Here is an 18,824-nt window from a genome sequence, read left to right as displayed (position 1 = left end):
AGCCGCCTCTCGCTCTCGCGCCTCCCTGCCACCCTCACTCTGCACATGCGGCCGCCCCTCGCTTGCCAGTGCTTCCCTGCCTGATCTTCCGCTGCAGCTGATCGCTCTGAGCGGCGGCTGGCACAGCGGCGGGCTGGAGACCCGCCTTCCTGGCCGGCGCCGGCCAACGACGCAGCCCGTCGGTGAGTTCCCTCCGTGCGTGGGCGATGCTGCCGATGGCGGCCACGCGCCTCGCCAGCCCGTCGACTGGCACACGGCCTCTGGTGGCCGGCGGACGCTGTCAAGACCGCCGTCTGGCGCATCTTAGCCGCCAGCCCGTCGACTGGCACACGGCCTCTGGTGGCCGGCGGACGCTGTCAAGACCACCGTCTGGCGCATCTTAGCCGCTTCTCATCGACTGGCATCCATCACCCCCTGGTCCACTCACCCCATAGCGCCTCCTATACAGCACTCGCCGGCTGTTCTCAGCGCCACCTATGCACAGCACCTAGGACGTTCGGCGCATGCCGCAGCGGGCCTATACTCGCTCCAGCTCCATGGCGTGGTTGTCGAGGCCACGCAGCCGGTCCCGTTGGTGCATCTGGTGCTGGAGCGCCAGCAGTCTGCTGCGCGCCTCCCTGTCGCCGGGCCCCCAGCTGGGTAGCGGCTGGAACGCCTGCTTCGGCCTCTGTGGACGCACGGCGGACCGATTCTCAGCTCTGCTTCGCACCGCTCTCTCGCTCTCGCTCATCCCTTCTCTCCACTCTCTCTCTCTCTCACTCTCTCAAAGATTGAGAGAGAGGGAGAGAGGCGCACAGCCCAGCGACGACCAACTACTTATAAATAATCTAATATATTAGCGGCTGGCCGCAGCAAGGCAAGCAGCGTGGCGAGGCGATTAGAGAAACTGAAGCACCACGTTGCACTAAGCGCGTTGGTGGGTGGATACCGCAGCCCAGTTACAGCTGTGTGGTGAGTACCGCGGTTACATGCCTGTTAAACGCCGAGGTGACATTGTGCTGCCTAAAAAGAACGAAATGGCTTTCTTTGTTTTGTTCTAGCTTGTTTTGTTCTTGTCCTATCGCTAAGACGACACAACCTTCTTAAAATTATCTCTTCGCATCGGCGCCGTCAGCGATATTTGACAGTGATGGTAGCACACAGTTTCCGTTTGCGGTATCACGCCGCTACTCACCCATCTGCAGAGGTAGTAGAGCATGGTGCACAGTGCCCAGAGCGGTATCTGCACCAGGGAGACGCCGACCAGGCCCCAGCCGACGTAAATGGCCCACTCTGGGAACTCGTAGTCGCCGTACGTGGGCGGCTTATATTCGTACATGGAGTACGCGAAAATGGACTGAAATTAAAAAAATAGTTTGAATGACCGACTCAACCAGCATGGCGAAGGGCAGAAATTTATTTTTCATATACAGGAAGCGACCTATCAATGGTGGCATGCCAGAGAATATTTGCAATCAAAAACGCTCTCCAGAACTGTGAACGTTATAATTAGGCATGAGCACATTAAAAATCTTCCATTTGATAAGACGGTACTAGTGGCCTTATTCCCCGCAGAATAACCGGGAGAATGGATATATATATATATATATATATATATATATATATATATATATATATATATATATATATACACATATGCCTGGATATTTCGAGTTCACGTCTTCATGGAAACAAAGATCAGTAGTAAATTCAATTTCAGACGCAATCTGAAGTTTGTACTGATACTCGTTCCGACAAAGGCATGCAGTGGAAATATAAATGCATCTATCTCTCCATCCTCCTGGTTATTGCACGAAGAACAAGGTTATTAGTGCTGTCCTATCTTTATGCATAATTCTCCTGGCAAATGCACTTACCAACTCACGTAACAACTCAATGTAAAATGATCCCTTTTGGGGAACTGCGTAATCTTGCAGTTTCTCGAGAGGGATTATTTTACATTCCGCGTGTCGGCTTGTGCCACCCCGTATAAAGAAGACTCAGTGATGACATCCTCATTGTAACTCGTTATGCCATTGATTAATGCCGAAACACGGTGGCGTAAACCTTGCGGGAGAAGAGCTCGCCCCCCCCCCCCCCCCGAACGGGGGATCGCAAGCCTCTGCTCTCTTGATTGTATGGATTGTTCTCAAAACTGTTCGTGCTGGACCCAGCGGAGTATGACATCGGATAGCTCGCTTCAGGCTCAATAGGCGTTATTGAACGCACAGCAGTGCATTTGGCCTTTGATGGTACCACATATTTTCGCTCATACTAGAAGTCGAGAGTGAACGCGTACGATGGGCTCCAAAACAGAACATAATTTACGTAGTGACTGTGACGGATGGCGTACGTAAAGCATGGCTGTGTCGTCATATTACCGCGACCTGGGTTTGAATTACTGACCTCTGTCCAGGCTCGGGTTGGCCTGCATTGAGCTCATAACACTGGCTGCAAATTACCAGGAAGCGGAAGTCTCAGCGGGCTATGCACTAGCATTATTGAAGCCTGGGAGCCAGCGGTGACCTGATTTTGATAAGACCAGGCAAGTCATGATGCATACCAGTGCCGATTAACACACTGCAGCCCCGAAGGTGTGTCTAAACTTAACAAAGTGGGGAACAAACTCTCCCAACTCCGGTCGTTTTGAACTGATCTAGGATGAGCTGAGGTTTTGATGCGGAATATTATACATTTTTGCTGAGAGGTTCTGGCGCCTCAGGTTAACACCGTTTCTTGTTTCTCGTAGTCATGATGCAAAATAAAGAACCGTCAACCTCGGCGCGGCATTTCATGCCGGATCAAGCTTATGAAATTATGGGGCTTAGCATGAGTTCATGAATACAATTCGATTAGTTTCATTCGGTAATCAAAGAAAACAAATCATTTGACGAAATTTCAATGATCAATTTTTACTGCCAATGGAGCGACAAAGTTTCTCACTTGTCGTTTGTTACATGGGTCTGCACCAGCATCAAGGTCCTGATATATATGCATTGGTTTTGTCTGACTGTGCAAACGCTCCGCATACATTACATACTACAGGATTGTAACATGGAAAGAACACAAAATCTAACGATGGCGGTCGGTGTAGCCATGCGGCTGCGACAACGGAAGTAAGCAGCCAGCGTTGGTTTATCGGAGGGGGGAGGGGGACGGGAGCGGTGCGCTCAAGCCGAGGCTCGGCTGGGAGTAGGGCAAGTTCATGCTTTTGCCTTACCAGTTATAGAACACCCGAACGGCTCTGAAACTGTAGCCGAAGTAAGGGTGCCTGGCACGCCAAGTCTCGCCGTGACGTTGCCCTGCCCTTTGGTGTCGCTTTACTTCGCGGGGGAACTTCCAGGACACGGAGCCCGGAGGCGGTCCAACGGTTGTATACCTTTTGTTTTATGTAGGTCCCAACCCCCTCACAGCGTTCAATGAACCGCTGGAAACCGGCATAGACCTACAATTTGTAAAAGACATCTCAACCGGAGGAATAAAAACCTGACACATCCATGTCTCCGTTAAAGAACTTGGCTCATCCCGATTGCCTTTGTACTCGTTGTGCTGTCCTCAGTGGCGCTTGACATTGAACTGAACTTTTTAGTTATTTCAGACTTGCCAAACTGGGCTCGATTAACGCCCATTTCAACCACACTACCCTCGCGCCCGCACTGTTCGCCTGGAAAGCTCGACCCGCTTAGCTCCTCGGGCCAGCCCGCCGTGTCAGGTCTCACTCACCGCCAGCATCACGGGCGACACAAACGCCCAGCAGACCTTCCAGAAGATGCTGGGTCGGAAGCCGACCATGAACTGGAGGTTGTCGGCGAAGCGCCGCACGCCGTACACCCACATGATGCCGACCAGCTCGAACACGGCGATCACCATGACGCCCAGGCCGCCGAAGTTGTCCATCAGGTGCAGGATGTACGGGCCCGCCTGATGACACGCGCGCGATCAGCAACAGGAGGACGTGTGCATCGGGTGCAGGATGTACGGGCCCGCCTGACGACACGCACGCGATCAGTAACAGGAGAACGTGTGCATCAGGTGCAGGATGTACGGGCCCGCCTGACGACACGCACGTGATCAGTAACGGGAGGACGTGTGCATCGGGTGCAGGATGTATGGCCTGTCTCATGACGCGCACGCTGTCGGTAACGGAAGAAAGTGTCCATCAAGTGCGGGTTGACGGGCTGTCTGTTGACGCACACGTGGTTAGTAACTGTATAACGTGGCCATCAGGCGAAGGGTGCACGGCCTATCTGACGACACACGCGCGATCAGTAACGGGAAAACGTGATATCAGGTGCAGGGTGTACGGGCTCGCCTGATGACACGCACGCGATCAGTAACGAGAGAGCATGTCCATCAGCTGTGGAATGTACGGGCTGTCTGATGAAACACGTGCGATCAGTAACGGGAAAACGTGTTCATTAGTTGCAGGGTGACGGGCGACCTGATAATGCACAAGTGGTCAGGAACAGCCATGAGGGGTTCATTCCTCTCTCCAGTGTGGTCACTGCCCAGGCAATTTTACCTCCTGGTTGTGTCGCTCAGTTTCGCCACCCATGACAGACCCGTACGGCTAAGCTGCAGCCGGCGTGATTACCCCGGAAATCCCCCACGTTTTACATGTCTACCTTTCGGCGAAGTGATCTGCTGTTCTTGTGACGGTCGTAACTGCGTGATCGTGCAAAAAGATGGTCTTTTCGGGGCTTCCATTCCCAGCAATCATTCAACAGTTCCTTGCGTTCTGTATGTCATCTCTGATCAGAAAAAAGAATGTGTTGCGCTCTACATTTAGAGTACTTCAGGAACTTCACTTCCGGCGACGTGGATGGGCTTCGACCAGCTGTCGGTCGATGGGTTATGTGCAGCTACTGTGTCCGGAATCCCTGACTTCCCAGCCCTCCTCTGTAAGCCGACCTCTGACCTCTGATCAGTACAATAGTGAAAGTGGCACGGACGAGTCGGCTGCCCATGTCGCTTCGTCGACACTTAACGAATCGTGGACAGCTCAGAATTCTAAATGTTATGCCGCCTTTGGATTGCGTTTACGTCGTGATTACCTGAGTGGGATGGGTGTTTTGTTGACTTCCCGTTTTTTCGTAACGTTAGTAATTGCCAGGGTAGCAACCACCTCTTTGCCAATGTGGTAACTCCCAGTGTCTTTCAAAGGACCAAATATTACCTGACTTCGTAAAACATGGTTAATCGAAGCGCCAGGTCTCTAGGCTTCTTTAAGCGCGTGGAGCCCGGACATACATGTAAATAGGACATTTGTGTGCACTGCCATACCACATCCAACGCTATGTTGGCTTGCTCGACGCTACCTGAACACCCTGCCTGCGTGAATGTATACGATGCGTGTGGCTGTGCGACACGTACCTGGGAGACGCACGGCAGCCCCATCAAGAAGCAGGAGCTGGAGGCGATGAGGGTGACGAGCGCCTTGCTCTTTCTTGTGGACGGAAACGCGTCGTAGACGGCAGTAGTCACCGTCTCCAGCAGGGCAAACTGCGGAATCAGGAACGCTTTATGACGCTCGGCCTGTGTGTCCTAAACATCATGGAGTCAAAGGCCATCATGGTCTTCACCTGCTAAGTGAACCAAGGTCAACATTAAAAACAATGTACCTACGCTCAGATGCTGCATCATAAGTGAGAAGGCTAGGGGACAGGTTTTGCAAGGCGTGTACTTTTGTGTGTCGCTATGAACGCTGCTGAGCTTTGTAAATCTTGACTTATCCGTTCTGTCCCCTGTGATGGTTAAGCACAAGTCCACCTTCTTTGTCGCTAATTTAATCTGGCTTTTGCAAGCCACACAGGACCGTTAAAGAATATGCAGATAGTGCTGGATCAAGGCGCGCCAAATTGTACAGTAAAGGCTATGCTGATCTCATCAGGATCTGTTTGTTTACCCGTGGGCATTGGCGCTATGCATTGGAAGCTAATTAGCCAATAGTCTATGAAATATAGGTACATTTTACGGGTGATTTTAGTGCATGCGCATCCCCAACGTAGCACGGGCCACACGTTATGTGATTGCGTAATGAATTAGCAAATGCAACGAGGAGACAGTAAAAATATAGCCCACGTTGTGATGCGTTTGAACTCATTTAGGCATTCGCTACGTTTGACACGATCGCTGTGGGGTTCGCTCGCAGCGAGTCAACAGCCACATACCTCCGTGTCGAGCCCGAGGGTGAAGAGCATGATGAAGAAGAGGACGGACCAAATCTGCCAGCCGGGCACTGCGCCGATGGCCTCTGGGAAAGCGATGAAGGCCAGGCCCTGGCCTGACTTGACCACCTGGTCCACCTTGACTCCTGCAGACTGGGCCATTGAGCCCATGATGCTGAAGACGGCCACACTCGCGATGATGGAGGTGATGAAGTCCAGCGAGGTGATCAGCATGGCGTCGATGTGCACCTTGTTGTTGAACTTGTTGTAGGAGCCGAACATGATGATGCCTCCCCAGGACACGCTCAGCGAGAAGAACATCTGCTCAGCCGCCTTCTGCCATACCTGAGCGGCAGGGAATAGACGGCTGGTCACGGCTGGGTTGTTGAGAGATGAGTGAGGGTGAGCGACGAATCACAGCTGTGTGGCTGATGATGGGTTGAGAGGTTAAAAGGCAGCAGCCGACCGGTGGCATTCCCGCTGGACATGACATCGGGTCGATGGGTACATCTTATCAATGGACCTCACGCAGTCGGCAATGGCGATAAACGTCCCAAGCGAGTTGATTGCCGTGAAGCTTTGCCTTGATGTGGCGTCAAACCTTGCAATATTCTGCTGCGCTTACGTTGATGTCCTTGAGCTTCTCCCACTCGGGGATGAAGAAGAACTTGACGCCTTCGATGGCGCCGGGCAGCGTGCAGCCGTACGCCAGGATGGCGATCAGGAAGATGTAGGGCAGTGTGGCTGTCACGTACACCACCTGCGGCAGCCCACCGGCGCCCGGTCACTAGGCAGCAGAGCTCAGCCGGCGCCCGGTCACCCGGCGGCAGAGCTCAGCCCACCGGCGTTCGGTCACCCGGCAGTAGAGCTCAACCGACCGGCGCCCAGTGCAGGCGGTGCTGCACGAGCGGGCGCATCATGTGGAACCGTTTTAGGTTAACACGTGTGAAACTGGCACCAAGAGCTTTACGGTTATGGCGTGGGTAGCGCTAAATAGCCAACAGTTCTCACGGTGCACCATTGCTTGGTCTGCTTACGTGCCAGCGCACACAAGCAGACTTGGTCTACTTACGTGCCAGTGCACACAAGCAGACTTGGCGCATTCGTTTGATTTTGCGCCGTTGATGCTCGTCTATTTATCATCGCATGATGCTTGCAATTTTAGATCACAAGACTCGGCCTCTATCATGATCACGTTTACGTGCCAAATGGCTAGGGCACGGCATCGTTCTCTGCAGCGGGTTCGGTTTGGGCCGGGCGGCCCGCGTCCGCTCCTCACCTTGCCCGAGCTCTTGACGCCCTTCATCAGACAGAGGAAGACGATGATCCATGAGAGCAGCAGGCACAGCGCCAGCTGCCAGTTGATGTCGCCAATGACGCCCGGCGTCTCCAGGCCGACGTCCGTCACACGCAACACGTAGTTTCTGCGACCGGGAGCGATCGAGGTCAGTGGTCTTGGAGTGGTGGGGGTCCTGGACCGGGAGCGATGGGGGTCACTGGTCTGGGAGTGGTGGGGGTCAGTGGTCTGGGAGCGGTGGGGGTCACTGGACCGGGAGCGGTGGGGGTCACTGGTCTGGGAGTGGTGGGGGTCAGTGGTCTGGGAGCGGTGGGGGTCACTGGACCGGGAGCGGTGGGGGTCACTGGACCGGGAGCGGTGCGGGTCACTGGTCCGGGAGCGGTGGGGGTCACTGGTCTGGGAGTGGTGGGGGTCACTGGTCTGGGAGTGGTGGGGGTCACTGGTCTGGGAGTGGTGGGGGTCACTGGTTTGGGAGCAGTGCGGGTCACTGGTCCGGGAGCGGTGGGGTCACTGGTCTGGGAGTGGTGGGGGTCACTGGTCTGGGAGTGGTGGGGGTCACTGGTCTGGGAGTGGTGGGGGTCACTGGTCTGGGAGCGGTGGGGGTCACTAGTCAGGGAGCGGTGGGGTCACCGGTCCGGGAGTGGTGGGGATTACTGGTCCGGGAGCGGTAGGGGCCACTGGCCCAGGAGCGGCCAAGGTCGCTGGTCCGGGAGCGGTGGGGGTCATCAGTCAGGGAGCGGTGGGGGTCACTGGTCCGGGAGCGGTGGGGTCACTGGTCCGAGAGCGGTGGGGGTCACTAGTCAGGGAACGGTGGGGTCACTGGTCCGACAGCGGTGATGGTTACTGGTCCGGTAACAGATCACAGCGCAAGACTCAGGCCGCTATGTCCATTTGTTAATCTTTTTTATTGGGGCTGTATGTTTGACAGGCCAGAAGGGCCACTTAGAGACGAGGCAAAGTCAATACTATTGGTATATGCTGAAGCGTATAACCCGTAAAATGACCCACGGGGGCTGGAGCCATTCAAAATTCGCTACATCGGGAACCAAGTTCAGAACTCTTGGCAATGGTCCAACACATTGCGCCACTTGGCTTCTTACACTTTCTAGCCCGGCTGAAAAGAATGCGAAAAAACATAGACAAAACGTTGCCTGTGTGCCATGCAATCAACGAGAATCGTACTGGCTGGCATGGAGGAATGGTCGAAAGGTTCTCGATTTTATGTGGACGCGAAAGTCGACGTTTATGTGCGCTGGGTATGGGCTGGACCCACGGGCAGGTCCATCTAACATGAACCTGCACGTGCACGTGTTCGCCGGACAGTCGTGGGGAGGTGAGCTGACCTGGTATTATTGATTGGCTTGTGAATGACTGTAGCTAACTGAGATGGTCGAGTAATATGATCACGTAGTAGAACTGTGTTGTTTCCGGCCAAGCAATGGTTGTATGGGATTATCCAGCAAAATAGCAAACATCCTTGCTTAACATGCGCTCGGGTAGGAGTCACTTTGACCCCCTTTCGAAGGGTTTTCCGGACAGGTTTTCGAACGGCGCGGCGTAGCGGCGCCAAATTTTGCTGAGCTGTTAACAGCAGATTGTTTGGTTTCCAAAATTTAGATCTACCTTATGAGTTCGCTGACCTACAGCAGGTCAAAATCAGTTCATGGATTCAACCAAGTAAATTTCTAGGAAGTCGGTCAATCTGATGCAACAACAGAGCGTTAGACAAAGCCATACATCACTGAGATACTTTCTTAGGCAGCACAACAAATGAATTAATTTTGCTTAAAACAGATACCTAGGTTCCGGGGCACTTCGGACATTAACCTGGAGTTTGAATTTGTTTGACCTTATTCGAACCAAGGGCATGACCTAAGAGCCCCAAACTTTGACGCAAGTGAGATTACGTACAGGCCAACGCATCCTGTGAATTTGGTGTCTCTATCTCTCTGTTTCTGAAATCTCAGGGGGGTCAAATTGGCCCCACCCGAGCGAAGATAGCCGACCGGCGACCCGGGCGCGTGATAATAGAATCCAAGCCAAGGAGTTCCTATGAATGCATAACATTCCACTAGGACAATAACGCTCACGACTAAGCAGATTCAACCTTTCACTTAACCTTCAAGGTAATCACGTGAGGGCCGAAATCGTTGCGGCAGGCAGTGGCCATACCAAACTCCGAGCGAACGACGTCTGGAGCTGGGTGACCGCGGAGACTCGCTAGTGCCCAGAGTTCGGGGGGGGGGGGGGGGGCGGCACCGGGCGCTCGCTGCCCACAGGTCCTGACACTGTCGTGCGATCAGCACTTACTTGAAGTACTGTTCGGAGGCCAGCTCGGTCTTGGTGTGGCAGGTGACGCCGGCTGTGAAGTTGGTGATGTTCTGCAATACTAGGTACTTGCATGCCGGGAAGGAAGAGTTACGCACGAAACAGTTGTCGTCAGCGAACCAATCTGAAATCACATGGTGGACGTGGACGTGGGTTCAATATTCAGAAACTTTTAGCTATGTCATGTTAGTGACATTGGAACTCCACAGTTAATTAGCTTTTATGCGTAAGAAAGATCACAATTCAAACCTTTCCTCCGAAATTCATGCCATAATTCAGTTGTCCGAAGTCTCTAATATGACAACCAGGCACAGAGGTTACTTCAGCGGGCAATACACAAACAGTTATAACACTACTCGAGCTGCGGCATGAAACCGCCTTTTTCGAACGCCACAATGTCTCAAAATTTATATTAATAGATGTTGTTGAGCTAACAAAATTAGATATTAAGAACCTGACAAAATGCCAAGTGCATATCACAGCACTTACATCTGAATAAGTCAGTGATAGATGTGAACATAAAAAATTCAAAATTCAATTAAAAAATTTTAAAAAAATCAAGCATCATTCATATGCAGGCAGATCTGACATACATAACAATGCTCGACAAATGACAGAAAACCACACGTCACCAATTGCCTCATATCCCGATCATCTCGCCAACCATTTATCTCATCAAGCCATCATTATAAGTGGCTCTGACTCCCGGAGTGTCAATCAGCATCAAACACTGCTAAGCTAGGTAAATTTCATGGGGATCATAGCATAACGACTCCGCTTGAAAGTTCGAACAGGGCAAGACTTCCTGATCTGTGTGACTGATGTCCTCAACTACAGCGCAACGAGTGTGTGATTACGTGAATCTTCGGGTTGGTAATCACCGGGCAGTCATTTACTGATCAGCTATGACTGCTCTCATTCTTTTGCTAGATGCTTGTATGCACTGCTGACAATAACCATAACAGTTATACTGTTTTTCGTATTCTTCCTATATGTGTTTCCGCTTTTTTGCTGGCTTTGCGTCGCGGGGATGGAGGGAAAAGGAATTCCTCACCGTCCGTTCATGGGTGGCATCTCAGAAGGAATGATGACGTCATTTTCGACTCAGTCTTTGTTGTACGGGTGAACTCCGGCTGATTGGTTATTTGTGTGTCCTTTAATGAGAGACTCTAGCTCTTCGGTTCATCTAGGCTTTAATCGTAGCTATACATCTATTCAACTTATTCGCCCAGAGTCCTGCCACTCAAAAACAGCGTTTACCACCGAGGATCCAGAAATTATATATATATATATATATATATATATATATATATATATATAAATGTGGCCACTGGCACCAAGACAGATACGACGACATGGGGTAGACAGAGGACAGAGCTTATCTGTGTTGCAGTGCTCCGTTCAACACAAGAAATTATGTTTGCATCTGAAATACCCCGTATTCCGTTACCTATTGAACATGGGTTGAACGCATGACTTGGCTGAACAGTCAAAATAGTTGCAATGTCAGGATATATCGACTTGGAGGAGATCGGAAAATGTTTTATATGTAAAGCAAGCATTTACATTTTCCTACCTGGTCCTTTTGAGTGCGTCACTGATCTTTTTGTACCGAACTGATACTCAACTGAAAAGGTGGTCGGCTTCCGAGCGAAAGGAACCTCTTCAACCAGTCCAAGTGGCTCCGAGACATCGTGGGCGAGTGGGGGGTGAGACCAAATCGGCACCAGGTTCATGGATTTCAAGCAAAACTTTAAGTATGACAATATAGCCAAGTCGGGCTTACTGGGACAATATTGTGCTATGAGGGTACGAAGAGCCGGCCCGTGGCATGACGTTGCCGAGCACCACGGGGCCGGCCGAAGCGCCGTCGTGCTCACCATGACACTCGCTCCAGGGCGCGGCGCCAGACTGGAATGAGGCGAACGTGAAGAACAGCGTGTATGCCATGATGACGTTGTAGTAGATGGCGACGATCACCGACATCACGACCATGGCCGCTCCCACGCCTGCAAACCGAGCAGAACGTTATCAATGATTCAGCTGTCAGGGAAGGGAAACTCCTCGTCACTCTACGCGATGTGCGAACATCTCCTTGTATATGTTTATCGCGCATCTTCTACGCGATGTTTTAGTTTACAGCGTTGCGGTGTAGTTCGAGGCACCATGCCGGTAAAATCGGTCACAATTTTCGAAAAAGACATGTTTTGGGATCGAAGTCTACGTCTTCCAAAAATGCTTTGGCATCGTAGTGGGATCGTAGTTTTCTGCACTTTCTGCGACCCGATGCCCTAGGCACTTCATGATTGGACAGCTGCTTGCGTGTGCGTGTTAGCCCGGACGGCCAGGCGACACGCAGCGCAGAGCACGTGACTGACGGCAGCTTCGCCGCCCATGAACCGGAGAAGGGACAGTGCTCACCAGCACCTCTGTGGCAGCGTCCAATCATGAGTCGACAGCTCTGAGGTCGAAGTGAGGGGTGACTGGCAGCCTGCTAGCGGCAATGTACTCAAGGAAAAAAGCACGGGTCAACAGGAGAGTTCCATACGAACACTTTCAGAAATCAAACCACCTTCCGGCGTGTGACTAACTCGGTGTTTTTAGTCAGAGTAATCGCAATGTTGTGGAGCGTGCCGGTAATGATTGAGTAGAATTGGCCGCGCTCTGTGGCAGGTGCGTGCGTCACATATCCGACAACAGGCCCATAACCATCCCCGTTGAGACACCCTCCCGCTGGCCTCAATCCCACTGCTGACTCTCCACCACCAAATGACTGGGGGAGGCCCATTAGCCGGCCGGAGCGGCGTCGTGCGCTGCACTCTGCCCCGGTTGCCACAGCACCGCCGGCCACCGCGGCCGCGGTGCATATCCCGTGCCGTCCCGAGCGGCGCGCCGTCGCCACTCGGCCGCGTCAGACCGCAGTGTTGACACGTGCTCATGCCCTGCGGCGGTCGCGCCGGGGGTGCGGCTCAACAGCCGTGTATGCGTGACGCCAGGCCAGCACGGGCCCGCCGTCCGGATAGCGGTCAGAGGGCGATACGCTGCGCTTTCGTGAAGCCCGAGTCGAGACCTGCTGGAACGGCGCACTCAACGTGATCGGCTTTTTGTGCCTGAGCTCGTGATGCTGTACAGTGTTTTTGTTCCCGACATGTGAGCGTGACGGCGAAGTGGCATTCAGTTATCCAGTTGTGAAGTCATCATTAAGTCTTCTCCGGAGAGGTAGCACCGGCACCGGAAAACTTCATGCTACTGGAGGGGGCGTTACACCCGTCTGGGGCTCTAGGCTGATTTGGTGTACACAGGAGATTTGGGGTAAACAGTCCGCATACGTCGCCAGGATCGGTGTTTGTATTTTCGTCACCGTGGCTCGTGAGTCCCCGTATACTTCCCGGCTGCCGCGCGTTCCGTGCGTGAGTGGTGCGTGTGCCTATGCGTCACTGTGTGTGATCAATGTGTAGTTCACGCATAGGGCGCGCGTAATTCACGTGGGATCCGTGCGTGGTCCGTGTGCACTCTGTGCTTGGCCTGACTGCAGTCGGTACGTGACCCGGGTGCAGCCCGTACGCGGTCCCTCTGCAGTCGGCTCGTGTTCCGTGAGCAGTCGGTGCGTAGTCCGCACGCAGCCGGCGCCGGCGCCGTTCCCACGGCACGGCGTGGTGAAACCGGCGGCGCGGCTCGCCGGCTCGCGCCTCAGCGGGCAGCGGCGCCGCCGGCGGCGCCGATACGGACGGCGGCCACGGCCGACAGCGGCCGGCAGCGCGTGGGGTGGGGACGCCGGCGCGGCACGGACGGACGCCCGGGCGCGCGGCGGGACGAGAGCCCGGCTCGAGCGGCGGGACGAGAGCCCGGCGCGAGCGGCGGGACGAGAGCCCGGCTCGAGCGGCGGGACGAGAGCCCGGCTCGAGCGGCGGGACGAGATACCGGCGCGAGCGGCGGGACGAGAGCCCGGCTCGAGCGGCGGGACGAGAGCCCGGCTCGAGCGGCGGGACGAGAGCCCGGCTCGAGCGGCGGGACGAGAGCCCGGCTCGAGCGGCGGGGACGAGAGAGCCCGGCTCGAGCGGCGGGACGAGAGGCCCGGCTCGAGCGGCGGGACGTAGAGCCCACGGCTGGCGAGCGGCGGAGACGAGGAGGCCCGGCTCGAGACGGGCGGGACGAGAGCCCCGGCGCGAGCGGCGGGACGAGAGGCCCGGCGCACGAGCGGCGGGAACGAGAGCCCGGCTCGAGCGGGCGCGGACGAGGAGCCCAGGGCGGCGAGCGGCGGGACGGAGAGCCCGGCTCGAGCGCGGGAGACGAGAGCCCTGCCGCGAGCGGCGGGACGAGAGCCCGGGCGCGAGCGTCGGGGACCGAGGAGTCCCGGCTCGAGCGGCGGGACCGAGAGCCCGGCGCGAGCGGCCGCTCGGATGACACGTCCCACCGAACTGACATGGGGCGAGCGAACTGGACTCTGGATTAGGAGGGGCTTGCTGTGTTCGAACCAGATCCTCAGGACTATCTCACAGCGTGTGCTGTTGCGCTTCCCTCCTATGTTTGCCGATCAGTTCGGGGGTTGACCAGAGCAGTACTATCGGGTCAGCACGCACACAGGCAGCACAGCGGACAGGCAACCGGTGGTGGCAAGCAGAACACCACCATCCACACTGACCTTTCATGACGGGCGCCATCTTCCACATGGAGACGGGCCCCAGCTGGCTGTACTGGCCGATGGCCGTCTCCATCAGGTACATCGGCTTCCCCACCAGGAACAGGATGATGACGTACGGAATCAGGAACGCTCCTGACGGCAGGCCACCAGCGCAAAGCGTCAAACGAGTCTGTGCACTGGCGCTGAAGTAGGCGGTGCTCTGTGAGGTGCACGCATACGTTGGTAATGATGCGTGAAAAAGCTCGACCCGTCATCGAACGGAGAGCAACTTGTCCATTGCCATTTTCCATTTAAAATATGGGTTTGCGCCATCTCCATACGTTGTTTATGAAGTTGTATTACCGCTGCTACCTGTTTGGTTTTAAAAAAAACTTTTTATTTGTTTTATTCAACTAACGTTTCATACATTTTGATTGACTAGTTTCACACACGCAAGTCAACTTTACTGCCGTCAGTGCAGTACTTCTTCCATGGCAGTTAATTGATGACAGGCCCACACCACGGCCTTTTTTAAATATTATGCGCAGCAGGCGCGCAAAAAAGATGCTCATAAGCATTCATATGCTCAATGAGCCCAGTGCTTCCATTGAAAGCAAGACAAGAATCGTAAAAATCAAGCGATCGTTCCAGACAGGAACGTGCACCACCTTACACAGCCATGAAAACCAGAGAAGAGCGCACAGCACAACGTGCAGAGAAGGAGGCTGGCTGCTTTGGAACGTGGAGTGACCGTCATATGATATGGACCCGAGTCCTCTGCATTTTCGCGACAACAAAGGCAGCCACGAAACAAATGATGGCCACCTCCGAAGCAACCTACATCACATCTAGATGACAAGGAGGAGGCCATCTCGAACATATCATTGATCACTTGGCTCCAGCCGTACCGGCCAGAATATTTGGGCGTTGAATGCATGCGTGAAATACAATGCTCAAAACACTCAGAAGGTTGTTACACAAGGCAAGGACCCTCGTGTGTTTGTTCCAGTAGTATCTTTGTGCTGTCTGCATGTTCCAGATTCACTTTTCACAGATATTTAGGCTCATGCTTAACGCAATCTGATGCATTGAAAGCAGTTTCCAATTAGGTCTAGCTGGGAACGGTATCTTAACCACTTATGCCACGATGTTGAAATCACCCAGAAACATGCGAAACTAAACCGTTGATATTCCGGAAAATTTGTATGAAAACACAAAAAATCACCATTAATATACCTCCCCCAAACAGGACACGCTTTTTGAGACAACCGACCAATCGGGTCACATTGTGACAGCTAGCATGGTAGGCCACAACATGCACCGGTATTGCTCACATAAATTACATAAATAGGCATTTCTGAACGATCATCTTAAGCAACAAAGGAACTCCTGTGTAATCCTATTAGGAACGATACGTGTCAGGTCGAAATGCATGCCTCGAAATTTTAAACCTGATTTTAGAGACATTTTAAAGCTTACTTTTCCAAAATTAATTTGCGATAAATATTTCGTTAAAGTCACCCATATTACTATCAATGTACCGCCAAAAATATGGGTTCATCCACAGCTGGACGCATTCAACGGCTACACCACAGAAAAAATTTTGTTTGTTTCAAATGATGATGGTATTATAGCTCGCTATCGTTGCATTAAATTAGATAAGCATCTTTGGATTATTACTAAAAACGCCTCTCCTCACATTCAGAAAGGTTGTTAGAAGCATCTGGGTACACCCACTACCCCACCCCTGCATCTCACTCTTTGTGTGTATGTGTTATGTGTATATATATATATATATATATATATATATATATATATATATATATATATTCAGAAGATTGTAATATGTTGGGACACATTGTAACATCGCACATTCTCCTGCCATTTCGTGGTCGACAAGGCTATCGTCACATCACCCCCCCCCCCCCCCCCCTCCCATGTGGCTGCTCCACTCCCCTAGCGGCGGGTGCACAGCTCAGCACCAGCTCCCACGCCGGACCAGAGCACAGCCACTGTGTGACTGTCCTGGCGGTGGGCGCACAGCTCCGCCTGCGTGTTTCCAGCAGGCCGGGCTGCGCTCGCCGGGAGCGGGGGGGGCGGGGAGGAGAGGGCGTGGTCAGGCCGCTGACAGTTACGCGTTTTGCACCGCAGACCTTGCTGGGTGAACACGGCGGCCAGCGCAGGCGTGCCGCCTCAGCAAGCGGAACCGTGTCAGCGGGGGGGGGGGGCGGGGGGCGGGGGGCGGACGGACGGGGCGACAGCTCGGGCCGCCGGGACTCAGCAGTTTGCCGCACAGCACTGCACTGCGCGCGCGACCTCGTGGCGGGGCAATAACGACGGCAAATCTCAACATCTAACAAACCCTGCTGGGAACATCAAAGACCTGATGGCCCGTGGCTAACACATGTGACGGGCCAGGGAGGCCCGCCGGGGCTGGTTTTTGTGCATTGCTGATAAGGAACGAGTCGTTCATGCGTAACCGGAATTGCTCTTTTTACATGGGGACGTTCCGGACTGCTGAGGACCAGCTCCAATGAGCAAAGCGAGCACCTCCAGCCAGCGGCAGTTTCTCAGCACTCCTGAAAACATGCAGCTGCGAGCACCAGGCGGAACGCCGGTCTGCAGGGCATCAGACACCGAGTGCGAAACACGTACCACGGCAGTTCTAAACCACGCTGCAGTACACTGCAGTAAGTTTTCACCCCAGGATTCAAAGCAAGCTACCAATAGGTTAGTTCGACTTGTACCATGCATTAAATTTCGAAGCAATTCTCGGGCAGTCATGTTGATTTTGCAGGCGGCGTTCTCCGCAGTGCGCCGATCCCGGTCTGTGGACGTCACAGATCACCCGCTGTGAAGAGTTCCTCCACCGCCGAGGCGTGGGACACTCACCGCCGCCGTTCTCGTAGGCGAGGTAGGGGAAGCGCCACACGTTGCCGATGCCGACCGACAGGCCAATGCAGGAGAAGATGAACTCCCACTTGGAGGCCCACTGGCCACGCTCCTGCGTCTGCGTCACGTCCGTCTTCGGCTGGACGGCCAGCGGCTCCAGCGGCTGCCGCAGAGCGACGGGTGCGGTCAGCCGGCGGTGAAGAACGGGACGCTGCAGACACAACGTTGACTTTCCGGAGGCATGATTGCGAGCTCTTTAAGCCCCCAGGCTGACACAGTCGGCAAAATACCGCCGGCGGTGTTCGGTTGAGATGAGGCCCACAGTATGTCTGAGCGCGTCCGTTACTGTATTCTGAGCGTGTTCGGTTACTGTGTTCTGAGTGTGTTCGGTTACTGTGTTCTGAGCGTGTTCGGTTACTGACGGCATTGCTTTAATGTGCGGTGCTACGGCGGAATTCAACGCACGAGAAAGACAAGACTTCAGACCTTTAAGATTTGCTGGTGTTGAAAAAACGTTTTTATTACAGAATGCTGTGTCCACTCTAGGAAAAACAATCTGGAAAGTCTGTTTGGCAGGCCAGACCGATGCAAGCACCGATACTTGTATCGGTACAGCGAAACATAACGACCGGAGGCGAAAACGGCTAAGAAGCATATGCGACTGCGGGAGGCATTCAGCTGGTGGTTAGATGTGACCACAGGGCACAGCAGAGCTGCTGCTGACTGCGTACTTGGCCGAGGCAGTCCATGTGAAGAGAATTTAAATTGCGTGCGTTCAGGAACGTCCTGAAATAGCGTTGTTGTGCAGTGTCGAGTCTATACTTACCCAAGAGATCATTTTGTCGAGCATCATCGACCATTTGCATAACAGAGTGGATGAACTGCCTTTACAGACGCTACAGGTCGGCTGTCGTACGATGACATCTGATGGAGGCTTTGGTCTGCGGTGTAAATGTCTCTTCTTGCGAGGGTGACAGGTCGGTAGACAAGATCTTCATAGCACAACACGTAAATAATGTATTAGTACTGTAAGAGCGTAAGCACATGTGATATGCACACGCACACACACACCTGGACACACCGTACCCGCGGTCCTGCGGGAACGCCAAACACGCGGCCCTGCGGGCACATCGTATACGCAGCCTTGCGGGCACATCGTACACGTGGCCCGGCAGGCACATCGCACGCGCAGTCCTGCGGGCACACCGTACACACGGCCCTGCGGGCACATCGTATACGCAGCCCTGCGGGCACATCGCACGCGCAGTCCTGCGGGCACATCGTACACGCGGCCCTGCGGGCACATCGTACGTGCAGTCCTGCGGGCATATCGCACTCACGCGCTCGCAGCGCCGGCCGGCCAGCTGTACGCTCTCACCTGTCCATTGCTCTTGCCATTGCTGTAGGCCGGTACGTAGCTGTTCTTCCAGGAGGAGGGCGGCGGCGGCGCGCCACCGCCGTTCTGGTGCCCGCCGTTCTCCCGGTGACCCGGCGCGGCCGGGCCGCCGCTCCGACGGTAGCTCATCGTCTGCACTGGGTC

At 54.1% G+C, this 18,824-nt stretch overlaps 1 protein-coding gene across 1 annotated transcript; it reads right to left on the bottom strand.

Moving 5' to 3' along the window:
• Positions 1–467: 467 nt before the first annotated feature.
• On the bottom strand, positions 468–18,752 carry LOC119098078 (sodium- and chloride-dependent glycine transporter 2; the record flags this gene model as incomplete). The annotated part of the gene is made up of 12 exons (XM_037221006.1): positions 468–667; positions 1,175–1,336; positions 3,703–3,900; positions 5,353–5,481; positions 6,150–6,491; positions 6,772–6,906; positions 7,426–7,570; positions 9,754–9,895; positions 11,652–11,780; positions 14,414–14,545; positions 17,285–17,447; positions 18,663–18,752. Coding segments are annotated over 12 exons (1,917 nt in total), but the record flags the coding sequence as incomplete, so codon positions are not given.
• Positions 18,753–18,824: the final 72 nt, after the last annotated feature.

This window comes from Pollicipes pollicipes, unplaced genomic scaffold (genome assembly GCF_011947565.3).
Source record: "Pollicipes pollicipes isolate AB1234 unplaced genomic scaffold, Ppol_2.1 Scaffold_4740;HRSCAF=5597_pilon_pilon_pilon, whole genome shotgun sequence".
NCBI classification, from domain to species: Eukaryota; Metazoa; Arthropoda; class Thecostraca; order Pollicipedomorpha; family Pollicipedidae; genus Pollicipes; species Pollicipes pollicipes.
Note: the sequence above shows the minus strand (reverse complement) of the source record. Positions and strands in the feature narration are given on the sequence as shown.